The 17,071-nt window shown below is 33.6% G+C and overlaps 1 protein-coding gene across 1 annotated transcript; it reads left to right on the top strand.

Moving 5' to 3' along the window:
• The first annotated feature begins 6,265 nt into the window (after positions 1-6,265).
• LOC141653590 (uncharacterized protein At5g01610-like) lies at positions 6,266-11,217 on the top strand. Its single transcript, XM_074461418.1, has 3 exons — positions 6,266-6,571; positions 9,128-9,182; positions 10,661-11,217. The coding sequence occupies exons 1-3, from the start codon at positions 6,485-6,487 to the stop codon at positions 11,029-11,031; spliced, it is 513 nt and encodes a 170-aa protein (XP_074317519.1). The 5' UTR covers positions 6,266-6,484; the 3' UTR covers positions 11,032-11,217.
• The last annotated feature ends 5,854 nt before the right edge of the window (positions 11,218-17,071 follow it).

Consider the following 17,071-nt stretch of genomic DNA (forward strand, 5'->3'; position numbering starts at 1 on the left):
AGGGCAGAAAGCAAAAACGCAACAAACGAACACAAACGAAAGAAAGGAACAAACCGTAGTATGAGAGAGAAAAAAACGTAATCGAAATCCTCACGTCGAGACGGAAGGAAAGAGCCCCAAGAGATGAAGAGAAGAGCGAAGACAAGCCTAGACCGAGATCCCCATAGGAAACCCTAGGAGCAGTTTCCCAAAGATCATTTTAATGATGTTTTAGACTCCATATTAGGGTTTCAAAGGGAAGAGGTGGCCGGAGTGGCAGAAGAGGGGCGGCTGGAGGTGGATGGAAGGGAGGGGTGGTGGGGACAATCGAGGAATGATTGTCAAGGAAGGGTGATGGACATAGATGGTCGGGCTGGCGACGGAGGTCCAGTATTTCTGTAAAGGGCAGAGGGAGGAGATGGGGGGATAGTGCGTGGTAGAAGATGGGGTAGTGACAGGGTCGGTGGCGAGGGCCGGGGCAATGAGAAGGTTTGTCTAGCTGGTGGTAGGGGTGGTAATTGGGTGGTGGAGGAAGAAAGTTGAAAGGGAGAATTAAAATAAGTTTAAAATTGTTGAATATGGTAGGGGTTGAAATGAGAGGGGTAAAATTATCAACCACGTTTATAATTGAGTAAAACTCGTCCATGAATTAGCATAACCCTTTTTAATTAGATGAGGGTATAGGTGGGGAAATGATTATTCTTATCACAAATTAGTGTTTCAAAAGGCCATTTTTCGTCTGAATCTTCAGACGACATATGTGAATATTTTATGATTAAATGTAACAACAATGATAGAGTCAGTTGCAACTTATGGAGCATATTTTTCAATAATGGTCAGATTTAGTTGTAAAATGGTTAAAAAATTTGGTCTTGTTACTTAGACTAAAATGGCACGTCCGAAACAATACAAACCGTATTCTTATTTCTAAATCCAACAAGTGGATTTACTAATAAGGGGTAGATTTCATCGTGTACGCAGTACGCAGGTAATTAGTCTCATTATAGACGGATATATCCGTCTAAAGTGAAAGACACGTCAAATATGCTTAAAGTGGTGATATTTTTGGGTTCCACCATATAACTTACTAGTATTGGTGCCCGGCTTCGCCCGGGCTACCTCTACTTACCATTATTTTTTTTCATTAAATAGAATTACTTAAAGTTGCATAACGCATAAATGTTTTTATGATATATCCTAAAATTACGATGAAATAAATTTTGAGACAAATTCACTACTCCCGCTATTAATATTTTACTTTTATTAATGAAACAATAGTAATAACATTTCACTACTTGCCCGTTCATTGTTACTTTCACTACTCCCGCCGTAATTCTTGTTACTGTCACTACTGCCACATTAATATTGATAATTTCACTACTCCCGTCGTAATTATTGTTACTTTCACTATTGACGCATTAATATTGATTATTTCACTACTCCCGTTGTTGTTTCTACCACTTTCACTAATCTCGATGATAATATTGTTACTTTTACTATTCAAATGAGTGATTACTATCATATAACTATATCCAATGTTACTACAATTCTTTTATTTACTGACGAAATTACTTTTACTACTTAGGCATGCAATTTTAAGAGGATTATATATTTATATAAATATATTACATATATGCATTAAATCAAATCGAAAGAATTATGCAATTAATACTATATATTAATTCCAGAAAACAAGGGACTTCCATGTAATCAAATCGAAAGAATTATGCAATCAGATATTTTGATAGGCATTGAAGTAGTGAACGTAATAGTATTAACTGGGGATGTAGTGAAAGTAATAATATTAACAACGGGAGAGGTGAACGTGTCTCATAATTTGTTGATTAATTTTACCTCTCATCATAATTTCAATATATAAATTGTAAATGTATGTGATAACCAAATTTAGAAAAATCATATTTCATAGAAAATAAAATTTAAATGTTAAATAAAGGTAGCCCGGGCATAGCCGGGCACCAAACCTAGTATTATACTCCCTCCGATCCAGACCAAAGGTAACATAGGAAAAAATGGAGTATTTAAGAAAAGGTGGAAAAAGTAAGGGTAAAGAGGGAAAAAATAGGTGGGCCATGTAATTTTGTGTTTAATTGTATGTTGGTAGGTGGGGTATGTAATGGTATTTTGTGTAAATATCAAATGGGTATAAGGATAATTTGGTAATGTTGTGGGCCAAATAAGGAATGTTACCTTTGGTGTGGATCGTCCGTTTATAGTAAGTGTTACCTTTGGTCTGGATCGGAGGGAGTATATTATGGAATCTAACTTGAATTATTTATAACCTACTTATATTATATTTTTGTATGTTAAATAATTAACATCTCTATATATCTAATAAACTATGAAATTTAATAAAATTGCATAGATTTTAAATTTAATATATAATTTTATGATGATAATAATTAATACCATAAGTGTGCATGTTTATACTAATTAATTATTTTATTTTATGAAAATTGACCATCTTCTAGTCTTTTATAAATATTTAGGAAAATTATCAAACATCTTCTTTCTTTTAGTCTTCTTGAAATTGACCATCTTAATTAATTATTTTATTTTAAGGAAATTGACCATCTTAATTAATTATTTTATTTTAAGGAAACTGACCATGTTTTAGTCTCTTACAAATGTTTAGGAAAATTACCAAGCTTATATATAATTTAATTTTAACCCAAACTATATAATATTTACACTGAGATCCCTTAATCGGGTCCATCACACGGTGCTAGTGATTTAAAACTATATAGTATAATTAATTTGTATAACTTTCTTTAATTACATTGAAGTCCATTGGTTTCTGGATTTAATCTATATATATATATATATATATATATATATATATATATATATATATATATATAAGAGAGTTTTTTCGAGCGATTCTAGGCTGTCCACATCATCATAAATTAATTTAGGAAAGTTTTATAAATAATATTTTTGATGTAAAAAATAAAGTGGTAAATCTTTTAATTACTATAATAATATATATAATAATATATATTTCCTATTTTATAGTCAAGCAATGTTTCTAATTTTAATATGAAATTTTTTACATTTCATTTGACAAAATAATGTCGGTAAAAAAATTATGAAAAAAATATAATTAGATTCGTGGTAAGAAATGCTATCATTAGAGTATAGATTTCATATAATTTGCACATATTTAAGATGATGTACTTCTTAATATGTTATATGTTCTACATTGAACGTATAAATATTAGAATTCTCCCACATCGAAAGATTAACATAAGGTGAGCTGATCCTATGATTATAAATAGAAGACATCCTTGGAACTCAGATATCAACCTAAAATTTTTTGAGTCTCTCAAGTATTGTCTTAGAGAGTTCTTAAGAGTTAAGAGTTTGTATCATTATCTCCATAATATGATATAAAAAATAATGTGGAGGATGTTTAATTATTATAATATATATTTTCTATATTATATTCAGTGATGTTTATAATTTTTATATAAAAAATTTTACATTTTATTTGCAAAAGTATCGATAAATAAATTATGAAAATTATATAGATAGATTCGTGATAAAAAAAATGTTATCATTAGAGTATAGATTTCTTATCATTTGCACATATTTTAATTATGATAAAAAAGGGAAAAAAAACGTATGAACATAGTATAGTATTAATCGGGTTGGATGTCGAACTAGGTGCGAAAAAAGATGGTGTACTTCTTACTTCTTAGTATGTTATTTCTCCCACATTAATAATTTAGGTGTTGTTAATATATAATGTATAAATAGTAAAATTGTCCCGCATCGGAAAATTATCATAAGATGAGGTGATCCTATGATATGGTTAAAAAAAATATGAAAATAATATAATTAGATTCATGGTAAAAAAAATGTTATTATTGGAGTATAGATTTCATATTATTTGCATATATTAAAGATGATATAATTCTTAGGGGTCGTTTGGTTCGAGATGAAGGAATAGAATGGAACGGAGTATGATATCATAGATGTATGAGATTCCAACTTCATTCCATCTCAAAGTTGTTTGGTTCAATCTAAATATGTAAGGGGAAGGAATGGAGTTTATTGAAGGGAAGAAGGTGGGTGTGAGTTTCCAGGGGGTTGAGATGAAGTTAGAATCTATTGAGTATCTAACCCCTCCAAAATCACCCAACCAAACACTTGAATAGATTCAATCAATTCCATTCCATTCCAAACTAGCCAACCAGGCACCCATTAGTATGTTATATGTCCCCACATTGAACGTATAAATAATAGAATTGTCCCATATCGAAAGATTAGCAAAAGGTGGGGTGAACCTATGATTATAAATAGAAGGCATCCTTTGAACTTAAATATCAATCCAAAATCTTTTGAGTCTCTCAAATATTATCTTCGAGACTTCTTAAGAGTTTATATCATTATCTCCATAACATGATATTAAAAATAATGTGGAGAATGTTTTGATTATTATAACACATGTTTCCTATATTATACTCAAGTGATAGTTTATAATTTTTCTATAAAAGCTTTTACATTATATTTGACCAAAAAGTATCTTTAAAAAAATTGTGAAAATTATATAATTAGATTTGTGGTACTAAAAATGTTACCATTAGAGTATAGATTATACATTATATATATAATCTAAGTTCTAGGATAGCTCCTATTTATAATCATAGGATCACCCCGGGACAATTTTATTATTTATATGTAGTATATTCATCACACTAGATTATGTTTCAATGTGGGAAATATAATATACTAAGAAGTACACAATCTTTTATATTAACAAATTATATGAAATCTATACTCTAATGATAGCATTTGTTACCACAAATCAAATTATATTATTTTCATAATTTTTTTAACAATTTTTTTTACCAAATGAAACGTATAAGTTTTTATATAAAAAATAGAAAAATCACTTGAATATAATATAATATAATAAATTATAATAATTAAAAGATTCTACACTTTATTTTTTGCATCCAAAAATATATTTATAATACTTTCCTAAATTAATTTTTAGGAAACTCCACCCTGATAATCATTTGATGTGGGACAATTCAACTATTTATATGTAGTATATTCACCACACCTACATTATTTTTCAATGTGGGACAAATAATATACTTAGAAAAAAAATCATATCATATATAAAAGTATAGAAAAATCGTACGAACATAGTATAGTATTTTCTCATTATTAATTGGGTTGGATGTCAAACTGGGTGCGAAAAAAATAGTGTATTTTTGACAACGTTATTTGTTCCATATTGAAAAATAATGTAGGTGTTATTAATATATAATGTATAAATAGTCGAATTGTCCCACATCGGAAAATTACTATAAGGTGGGGTGAACCTATGATTATAAATAGGAGTCATCTTTGGAACTTAAATATCAACCAATTTTTTTTTAAAATCTCTTAAGTATTGTCTTATTAGAGATCTCTTATTAGAGTTTCTATTATTGTCTCTTTAATAGCAAAATTTATTTATTATTTATTTTTCTCGCATAATCAATAAACGGTAGACGTGCATATTTTCTTTGAAAGAGATATTTTAATCATATGTAAACAAATGATTAGATGTAAACATTAATGTTTTATAACATTTTTTTCACTATAACCAAGTTAATTAACCCGTTGCAACGCACGGGCTTTCAACCTAGTATATAGTATAGATTACCTATCATATGATTAAAGTGGGTGGATATTTGACTTTTTTTTTTTTTTTTTTTTTTAATTAGGAAAGAAAACTAGGTTGATCCTCTAGGGTAAGACCAACATATCTCATCCTTTCGAATGAGGGAGGTAAGTTGAAGCCACCGGCTATCAAACCACCTCGAAAGAGTTGGACATGAATGTCCAATAGAAGTCATGAAGTCAGCAACCTTGTTGGCTGCACGAAAGCAATGTTTAATTATCACTTCATCGAAAAAATGAAGGTCTAATTTCACATCCTTGATAATACTAGAAATTTCCCAAGGAACTTGTCAAGTAAGGGTGGATATTTGACTTGTCTGTATAGACGTATATCTCACATCTATAATGAGAATTTGTACCAATCGTTGGTTGGCGCAGTGGTAGCATGGGGCTGCGCTTGGTAGGGAGGTCTGCGGATCGATCCCCCACAACTGCGATTGGGAGGGGTTTAAATACCGTAATCCTTGGACACGCCCCGAAATCCGGATTAGTCGGCCCAATGTGGTTCGAATTACCGGATGATTTAGACCAAAAAAAAAAAAATAATGAGAATTTGTGTTACGTAGGTGCTATCGTACTTTCCTCCCCTTGTCCCCAACTTGATATCCCTTTGTTTGAACAGCTATAATGAGAATTTGTGTTACGTAGGTGCTATCGTACTTTCCTCCCCTTGTCCCCAACTTGATATCCCTTTGTTTGAACAGATCAAAACTCAGAAATCCAGCTGAAAAAAAAAAGGGTTTCTGAGGGATCATCATAAAGTTTCAATCTTTCTGTAATTTCATTTAGATTAAATTAATCAAAGAAGATGGATCAAATATTTAACAAGGTGGGATCTTATTGGTTAGGCCAAAAAGCCAACAAAGAGTTCAATTCTGTTGGTAATGACATTAATGTATGTATCTTTTCTTCTTCTTCTTCTTCTTCTTCTTAATCATGCAATTATGTCATGTTCAATTCTGTTAATTTTATCTGGTTTTTTTTATTGTTTTCTGCTTCATCATCTATTTAATAACACTGGAATATCTATTTTTTTGGTCATAATTGTATTATAGAATTATTTCACAACTTTATGATAAGCTGATTGTTGAATCTGGTAATAAATAAATGCCCGGATCATGGAATTCAATTGTTTGATACTATCCTGGCTTGTATTCAGGATTTGAGGCTGTCATTTGCTTAAAGGGCGACATCTTTTGTTAATTTTTTTTTTGTTCAAATGAGCGCGCATTATGTCGCGGGTAAGAATCGAACCCCCAACCTCACGGTTGGAGTAAAACAGTTTTTACCACTTGAGCTAACTCTTGTTCTTTTTTGTTAATCGTTTTATGCTATAATGACTCGGTCATCACAAATTATGGAATAAGACCCGTCTTACATAATGAAATCGTCCATCCCGTTTATTTGTTAAACACTCATTTAAACAATCAATATGTGTTTTTTTGTTTTTCACTGTACAAAGGTCTTATATATTAGTCCCTCATTTATTAATGAGAAATATTTAGTGAGCCTTTATAGACGAGTCGAGTTTATAAAATTTGATGTCATAGAGTTGCAGGAAATAGTTAACTAATTATTTAGCTCCTCTAGAGTTGTTCTAGTAAACCTGCATTTTTTATAAATTTTTCCTAATAAATAAAATTTGACATTAGTGTTATTGGCGTGCTCCATAGTTAATCAATATCCTAGTTTGATACCTTCTGCTAAGTGCTAAGCATTCATTTTTCTATACCTTTAGGCCTTTGAGCTGTGAACTGTGCCATTCCCTGTAAATTCAAGGGGCGATAAAGGAGTAGCTTCCCATTTTAGCTTTCTTGCCTTTATGACCTCTTGTTCTACCTTGACCAGTTTGCCTGACTAATACCTTTTCAAGTGATATTGACTCTTGAGTTATGTTGTTGCCATAATACTGAAACATTTTGTAGATTACCAATTTGGCTGTGCTATTGAAGGTGTTGATTATTTGATTTAATGGAATAGGATCGAGTTCTTTTCTTCAGTAGAACTAGGAATGGGTTGGATTAGTTAAAAACATACTCCGTATAATTCTCTGCGATGATGACAGTTGGAGGAGAAAGGGTGATTGATAGAAGACATAGCTAGCCTTTTGAATGAAATGTAATTCTGTTTGCCCAAATGTTACCATTGAGGTTAATGTTCAGGGAAAAGTGTTGACATACTGTCAGCCTAAGCAAACTTCCTTCCATGAACTTATCGCCATATCTGAACTGTGATGGCTTTATGCACTATCTATTCATATTTTGCACAATATCTGAAGATCTTTTCATAGTTGCATTGCTTCTAAAGTAGCAATCCATATAATGAAAAATCTGAGAATTAAGAGGTTGGAGGTTACCTCATAGATGATGATGCCCCAATAAGCCGGATTTTGAGAATTGCAATTCCTAGTCAAAGGTGCTATTACATAAATACAAGGTTTTTTTTTGTGTGTCGGAATTCTGATTTAAAGACTACGTTACGTAGTGCATAATCGGTATCCAAAACTCCATCTATATGACTTTAACTCATATGGTGGATTCACAAGCGTACTGAGAAAAATTTGTCCTCCTGAATCTAAAAGATTTGTCTTTCTCCATATTGAGCTAATTCGCAAATATTTCAAATTTTAGGTTCAGTTGCATTTTTTTGCTCTTGATTAAATGTTAGGGTTGTCATTAGAAAAAAAGTAAATCGTTAGTTGAATTTCGACTAAGAAACTCACTTTGTCACTTTCTTTAGTTCACATGGATTCTTATTCCTCCAGCCTAATAATGTCTTTACCCGGAAGTCTGGTAGTGATTATGCCTTTTTTTTCCATGGATTAGATCAAACTAAATAGCAAATTTAAAACTTCTGCCTCCTGTATTGCTTGTTGTTACAAACACATAGTACTGGTCATACACGTTCAAATTTCTCTTTTTCGAAGGATCTCCGTAGGACTTTTTAAAGGAGGGCAGTGTGTTAGTACTTGACAACCGGTTTCCTTGCACATGAAGAGCTTATTAGCTTGTGCCTTGTGGTCCTTTTCTTTATCGTACATGGTATAAATGTGGGATTAGTAACCGTGTAACATAATAGATTGTGGCCATTGTGGCCAAATGTCAGCAATATTTGTCGAATGCGTTAATTCTTCACTTCTTCTTAAGATCCAGAATTTAGGTCGACTCTCCATTTTGAGTCAGGAATGTATTGGTAAAGTCACAGTGGTATTTAGAATTATCAACATACAAGGATGATATTGTTCCGATGGAGTCCGTTTTGGTAAAAACTTACGTATTGCATACTAAAGCTTATTTTTTCATTGTAAGCTATAGCTGAACCGGTTTCCAAGATTTCTGCAGTAGCGTGTTGTTTAGGTTGTTGCTGTTTCTATTTGCTGGTCTATGTTGTGTATAACTCCAGGCATTTTGTTTTAAGAATATGGCCTGAATTCTATCCTGTTTATTGTTAGTCACTGGGAAGCAGCATTGGAGAGGGCACCAAGTGGATAGTCAATAAACTCAAAGGTTTGAGATGTTTTTGCTCCTTATATATATATATACACTATTTGCTTTCTGGTGTGAACGCTTTGCAATTCGACTTTTTATCTTGGGTTTACGTAGATAAATGCTTCCAGCCTCTTTTTTCATATCTATTGGGGCAGAAGATGGATCGTGCGTTGGCATTGGAGTAGACAGTTGGATATATAGCTTGTTATATTTTCGAGATCTTATTATATTTCTATATTATACGTTGGATGTCATATCTTATCAAGTGCCCCCCCACAACAGCACCACATATATATCTTTAAAGGCATTGTGTATTGATGTTCTTGTTCATGGACCTAAACTTGAATATGGAAGGCCATTTAAATGTGCATCCCCTGCCAATTAGTTTCTGTGGGATTTGTGGCGGATGTTGTAGCAGAATATTGGGGTCAAGGTTTGATGTCTTGACATTGAATACAAAGTATTCACTAGTACTAAAGGTTAATGTTGGGGTCAAGGCATCTACTATTTTATGTACTGGACTGTGTATGAACTATGAACTTTAAAAGAAGGCAGGGACCGGGCTCCTACCAACAGAACAAACATTTGCTGCTGAAATTCTAGAGGGAGAGGAGAGGTGCTTATACTCTGTAGTAGAAGAATGAGACATTACTTGCCAGTATCATGCTCAATATTTGGATTGTCGATGGAATCACAAGTATGGATGTCAATGGATCGGGTTCGGGTCGGGTGAAGCCTCATCCGTCATCCATCCGTCTTTTTAAAATCTCATCCAACCCGTCCGTCATCCGTGAAACATATCATCCGTCATCCATCCATCCATCATCCATGGATGAAACGGGTGGATCGGGTGATAAACGGGTGTTGTGCATTTATAATTTCAAGTTTAAAAAAATGATGATTTTTTTTTCTCTACAAAAATAAAGTTAGATAATTAATTTAGTTTAACTTTCTAGTGGGTAGGCTTACAAAATATTTATATTGAGAGTAGAAAAATATGAAAATTTAAATATTTTATATCTTAATAATGTGTTATATGTAAAAAAAATTAAATAAAAAATAATAAAATCGGGTGATGGATGGATGGCGGGTGGATGGCGGGTGGAATTTCTTCATCCAACCCATCCATCATCCACATCCGTTTCATCCGTCATCCATCCACCATCCATTTAAATCGGGTTTTCATCCATCTTTTAGGATCGGGTGGATCGGGTTTTGATGGATGCGGGTGAAATTGACATCCCTAATCACAAGGAGCCACTAACATGCTATTATTAACTTCTCTCGATTTGTTATGTTTTGTTGTTTCCTGGTACAGTGGCTTCCATGCAAACTGCTTTTTGAATTTTGCCTCATTTCCCTGCGACGTTGGTTCATTGTCAATTTAAGGGAGTTGGTGCTCCAGTAGTTTTGAAATTTGATTCATCCATTTCAAAACAACAGAAAAATCAGTCGTGGCTGTCTTTGTTTTTTTGCTTATAGAGATAAATTTGCAGGTAAGATGCAAGTGCCATTGCCAGATCTTCTAAAGGAGTATGATATTGCAGTAGGTATCTTCCCTCGGGATGCAACCCATTATGAGTTTGATGAGCAAACTAAGAAGCTTACGGTATATGTACCTCAAATTTGCGAAGTGGGTTACAAGGATTCATCTGTCTTGCGGTTTTTCACCACTGTGACTGGGTACCTTGATAAAGGTAAACTAGCTGATATAGAAGGGTTGAAGACAAAGGTAATGATCTGGGTCAAAGTAACTTCCATTACTTCCAATGGGTCAAAGCTCCATTTCGCAGCCGGGGTGAAGAAAACCCGAAGCAGAGAGGCATACGAGGTTCTCCGTGATGGTGTTGGTGTAGATAAGTTTTAATGTCAGCTTAAGTTGTCCGAGCTATGGATGTTTGTCAGTTGTAATGTGATTTGTGAGATCTGAATTCTAACCAAGTCCTCAAATGGATGCGAGTTCTTGTGAGACAGACTTGGCCAACGCCAATGTGATCATGCTTGTTCATTCATGTGTGCTACGTTTGTATTTAATATCAATGAGTTTAAGTCATATATTCTCCGCAATTGTTCTAACGTATGGTCGCAGTATAAGGATCCCAGAGCTTTCAAAGTAATGTTATATTGTCTCGGAAGATGCAATTTTAGACGTATAAAAGAAAGATGCCTATGCGCTAGCCAACTCTAACTGCTCCATCATCCCTTTTACGGAGTATAATGTTCTACTGGAAGTTCATCTTGGTGATTACGAACGCGTACTAAAATTTGTCCGACAAACCAAAAATAATGTGCACCAGCCGGGAATCGAACCCGGGTCTGTACCATGGCAGGGTACTATTCTACCACTTAGGGATGGCAACGGATCCTGGATCCGGTCCAGATCCGCTAGACCCTACCCGGATGGATATGATATGGATCCTAATATTTCGGACCCTACGGATCTGGATCGGATCTGGATCCATGAGTTTAAAAATGGATCTGGATCTGATAAGCTAGACCCGGATCCGACCCTAGGACCCGTTTTAATATTAATATATATAAAAAAAAAAATCAAGAAAATGATGGCCTGACTTTTATGTTATGCGTAAATCCCTTCTCAAACCCGTTTATTAACTAGTACACAAAACACAATAACACAAGTACACAGTAACATTCCCTCCCTTGTTCAACCTAAATCCCTTCTCAATTCAACCCTCCCTTATCCCGCCGCCTAACACCAGCAGATCCAGCGCCTGAATGCTTCTACCCGACGGTCGACCCAGCCAATAACTATCCCCGGCGATCGATGAAGAGAAGGTACCTGAAGATTTTAGAACTCTATTATTAGTCGAATCTGAAGTAAATAGGGTCTTACCAAGATAATCTCGCTGATATTACCTCCATTTCATAATGATTTTCCACTTTACTTTTGTACAAATTTTAAAAATCCGATTTTATAACTCTATTATTGCCAGTTTTGTTGTTGTAATTTGGTAGTGGGATGTTAGTTTCGTGTTTCGTGTTTGTTAATTTCTTGTTAATTTCGTGATTGTTATTGTTATTATCATAAGACGGGATGAATTGAGGAAGCTTATAAAATTGGATTTGTAAAAATGAAGCTTATTTTATGTTGGTTGAGAATTGACAATGAAGATGGATGAATTGAGGATAGACCACTGATTCATGCTCTCGTCAATTCAATTTTATTTTTTATTTTTTAATATTTTATACATGGGACCATGAACCTGGGACCCTCTACCGGATCCGTGAGGTCAGGATCTGAGATCGACAATTTTGGACCCTACGAATCTGGATCGCGCTTTCGCATCGCGGATCTGGATCTGGATCTGGATCCTATTGGACCCTATCCAGATCCGGCCCGTTGCCATCCCTACAGTACCACTAGACCACTGGTGCTTGATGATTACAAGCTAGGTTAGCTTATCGTATTACTACACATTATCTCACATTTTAAATTTCTATTAATCAATAATTTCTAAATCGATAAAATAAATGCTCAAAACTAAGTTAATTAGCAAAATGAAACTGTGTTGAATTTGGGTGTATGTTGGATCAAATTTTAGCTTATCCCGTTTTGCACAAATTACCGCGTCCATATCGAAATTTTGGTTTGCATAAAACTAACACGGGTGAAACTATTAAGCCACTTTACAATTTAACTCAACATCATTATCAGTATCACTATGTAAGTCAACTTCTTAAAATAAATACAAGAAAAACTTTAGCATGGTCCAACTTTTCCTTTAACCTAAAATCTATGAAAATTTCAAATTATATCCTATGAAAAACAGAAAAACAATTAGGCCATGTTCTTTTGGACTTAAAGTCACTTAATTTGACTTCGAGATCCTATAAGTTGATTCGATTCGATTCGAGATCCTATAAGTTCGATTCGAGATCCTATAAGTTGATTCGATTCGAGATCCTATAAGTTGATTAAGTTCGAGATCCAATAAGTTGATTCGGATCCTATAAGTTGATTCGATTCGAGATCCTATAAGTTGATTCGATTCGAGATCCTATAAGTTTGGTTGAGATCCTATAAATTGATTCGAAAAATTCGAGATCCTATAAATTTAGTTCAGAAAAGCTATATACGGAGTATTATTTTTAAAGACCGATATAAAAACATTTGACATTAATTAAATTATTCGATACATACATTATTATTTAAAAAAAAAAATCACTGCTCTCATTAATAATTTCAGCGTCATAATAGATTTGGGCATGTTTGATAAAAAGCGGAATAAGGCCATGTATTAGGTACGAAACAAAGTCAAAAACATTTAGCGAGGTAATGGATCCGTTGTTGAGAGTGGTAGTGAAGATGAAAGTGACGAGAATTATGATAATATGGAAATAAATGATTAGAAAAAAAGATATAATATGTGATTTATTTGTTATCATAATGTAATCGTAGTATAATGTATGAACAAACCAATACATATAAAGGGGAAAATTTTTATTATTTTACCTTGTGTTTTACACTAATTTTTCTTTTATCAATGTTCTCTCTTGGCAAGTAATAATAATAATAATAATAATAATAATAATAATAATAATAATAATAATAATAATAATAATAATAATAATAATAATAGTAATAATAATAATAGTAATAATAATAATAATAATAATAATAGTAATAGTAAATAGTAATAGTAATAGTAATAGTAATAGTAATAATAGTAATAGTAATAATAAAGTAATAATAATAGTAATAGTTAAGTTAAATAAAATAAAATAAAATAAAATTAAGTTAAGTTCGGCTCCTATAAGTTCAGTTCAGAAAAGTTCAGATCTTATAAGTTCGATTCGATTCGAGATCCTATAAGTTCGATTCGATTCAGATCCTATAAGTTCGATTCGAGATCCTATAAGTTCGATTCGATTCGAGATCCTATAAGTTCGGATCGATTCGAGATCCTATAAGTTGATTCGAGATTCTATAAGTTCGATTCGATTCGATTCGAGATCCTATAAGTTGATTCGAGATCCTATAAGTTTCAGTCCAAAAGAACAGGGCCTTAGAGCATTCTAATGGTTGCTTTTAGTGACTTACTCGCAATATTTGTAAAATTACAAGCAAATAGCTTACCATTGGAGTGGGAATGAATGAGAGTTGTACGAAAGCATTGTAGAAGCTTTGTAGCGGGGGGTGTTTTCCATTAGAGCGGTTTGTAACCGAAAAGCAAAGTAGCTTAAAACCGACATGACAAATCTAGCTATAATGTGTTGGAACTGTCCATTGAAGATGCTCTTACACTTGAGCCCTTCGTTATAAACTGTTTTTAAGTGTTCTGTGTTGACCATAACAAACATAACCCCATTTTGATTATATCTTTCTTCCAGAGCATTATTTTTTATAATAAATCTAGTTTTATGCCTCGTGAAATTCACGGGCTCGTTGAAGAAAACTGTTTTAATTATCCTACATACATTGTGTAATAGGACACTAGATTAAAACTTTTAAAAAATAAAGTTTTTTTTCTTCTCATTTTTCAATAATCGAGCAAAACATGAATTCCATAAATCGCATTGTAAATATCACTAACATTGTGAGGGTGATCTAGTAAATATAAAATAAAGTAGTCTCTTTTATATCCGTCTTAACATTAAAACGGGTCAAGTATCATCCCATATGTGCATATAAGACAAATTTGTTGTTTTTCCCTATGCATTCTACTTTTGTTTTACTTCAATTACCTGACCCGTTTTAAGTTTAAGACAGATATATCAGTCTTAAATGAGAATTTGTGATATAAAATATACTCTCTATATAAAAGAAAAGTAGAAGGTAGTGTTGGTGGTGGTCGAAAGAAGAAAATATATAAGACAGACATTAGATGACAACCATATCATGGCGCGGATGAAAATGAATAATAACACCTGATAAGAGACTTGTTTTGTCATCTCACCGTGTTCTATTTAAAATCATAGGTGCTCAATTTTATTATTCATCATATTAATTTTCTTAGAGTTCATTAAAGATAGAATCATAAATTCACAATTTTAAGAATTAAAATCAAAATACAGAACATTTTTGCTCAAATTAAAACTATGCTCAACGCTATGATCTTGTTGATGAGATTTAACACTTCGGCGAGCCCTCAAACCTTATTTGATACAACATTCCATAAGATGTTTCGTGATATAATATCAAAAAATAATTAAATTAGATTGTACATGTAAGTCTGATATATGTTTTCATAATGCACAAATCTTCATCATGAATTCATTTTACCTACACAAAATAGAAATTTAACACCAAACTCACACAATTGAACCTAATAAACATAACCCAACTTGGGTAGAAAGGCGCTTTAAAAAAGAGATAAGTTAGATCTTATAATTTTAAATAAGTAATATTAAGATCATATAGCTCTCAAAATCCTGGCTCGGGACACGTGAGGGGACCCACGTCTACTCGGAAGTAAAGTATGATTCTACACTAGACCAAGTGCAACTGGCACTAGACCAAGTGCAGCTAGCACTAGACCAAGTGCATTTGGCAGCAGACCAAGTACAGCTGACACTAGACCAAGTGCAGCGGCACTCGACCAAGTGGAGGTGGCACTCGAACGAATGCCACTAGCACTCGACCGAGTGCCCTCTGGACAGCAATCCAGAGCTCCTGATTGTGTGTCACTCGACCGAGTGAACCGAGCACTCGATTGAGTACCCTATCGCTATCATTAGAAACGCGTCTAAACCTTATCTCTTTAACCCCCTCTTTTCAGATTTCCTTCCCATTTTTCACTCCTCACCTTATCCCTTTCTCTCTCTAAAACTCATAAACTATACACTACACATTACCCACAAGATCTAGTTCATTCCTTTGAAGATTCACTCCCTAACTCTTGTTCTTGCTCATCCTTTGGCACTTGTAAGTTTATACTCACCTTCTCCCTTTGTTCTTTAAATAGTAAACCCTAACCTTGCTAGTAGTGGTATGATGGGATTTTAATTAGGGATTGATGAATTAAGTGAAGTAATTAGAGAGTAATTAGTAGTATTAGTTGTTGTAGGATGCTTTGTGATAGTTGTTATGGAATTATGTAGGATGAGACGATTTTATGATATGGATGCTTGGTGGTTTCGGATTTCTTATAAAGAATGCTAAAAGGTAGGTTAATCCTACTCGGTTTCAATAATGTGGTCATTGCATATGTTTTGGTTAATGTTGTAATTAATGTCACATAATTAGAGTAATTGCATTATAACATGTTTAGTGGTTAATAGTATCATTAAGGAGATAAGTATGTTGGTTGGATTGCATTATAACATGATATTGGTTAAGATGACTTGATGAGTCGGTAATTGGTATATGGTGTGTGGTATCTTGCATTATTGTATTTGTCATGTATATTGGAGAATATGACGGTTGTGATTGTTTGGTGGTGTTACTTGGTTATTTAGAAGACGGTTGGGAGACCGTCTTACGCTTAAGTCGCCTCTTATAGCTTCCCACTCCATGAGTTACGAAGGGACTCGTGTGGTTGAGACACGACGTCTGGCAGGGGATCCGGTTGGTTTTACGGACCCGCACGTCAGGTGTGTCCCGGTACCTGTTTGTGGTTGTTGGTATGTTTCGGCGTGTCCCGGTACCAGTGTGGTTGTCGGTATGTCTGGGCGTGTCCCGGTACCGTGGTGGTGATTGTTTGATAGCATGACATTCATATCATATTTGCATATTCACACACTCGAGTCGTGTCACACTTTATTTATTGAAACCGACGTTTGTTGTGTCTGTGTAATTGTCACCTATTTCCGGGGTGGCCTATGTCGATCCATATGATATTTCCGATCATATGGGGAGCAGCTTAAGTACAAGTTTTGCTTGTTGACGTGATCGGGATTTGGTTTGCGCTTTGGACTTGGAGTCGAGTACTTGGATAGTTGATAGA

Source organism: Silene latifolia, chromosome 4, assembly GCF_048544455.1.
Source record: "Silene latifolia isolate original U9 population chromosome 4, ASM4854445v1, whole genome shotgun sequence".
Lineage (NCBI taxonomy): Eukaryota > Viridiplantae > Streptophyta > Magnoliopsida > Caryophyllales > Caryophyllaceae > Silene > Silene latifolia.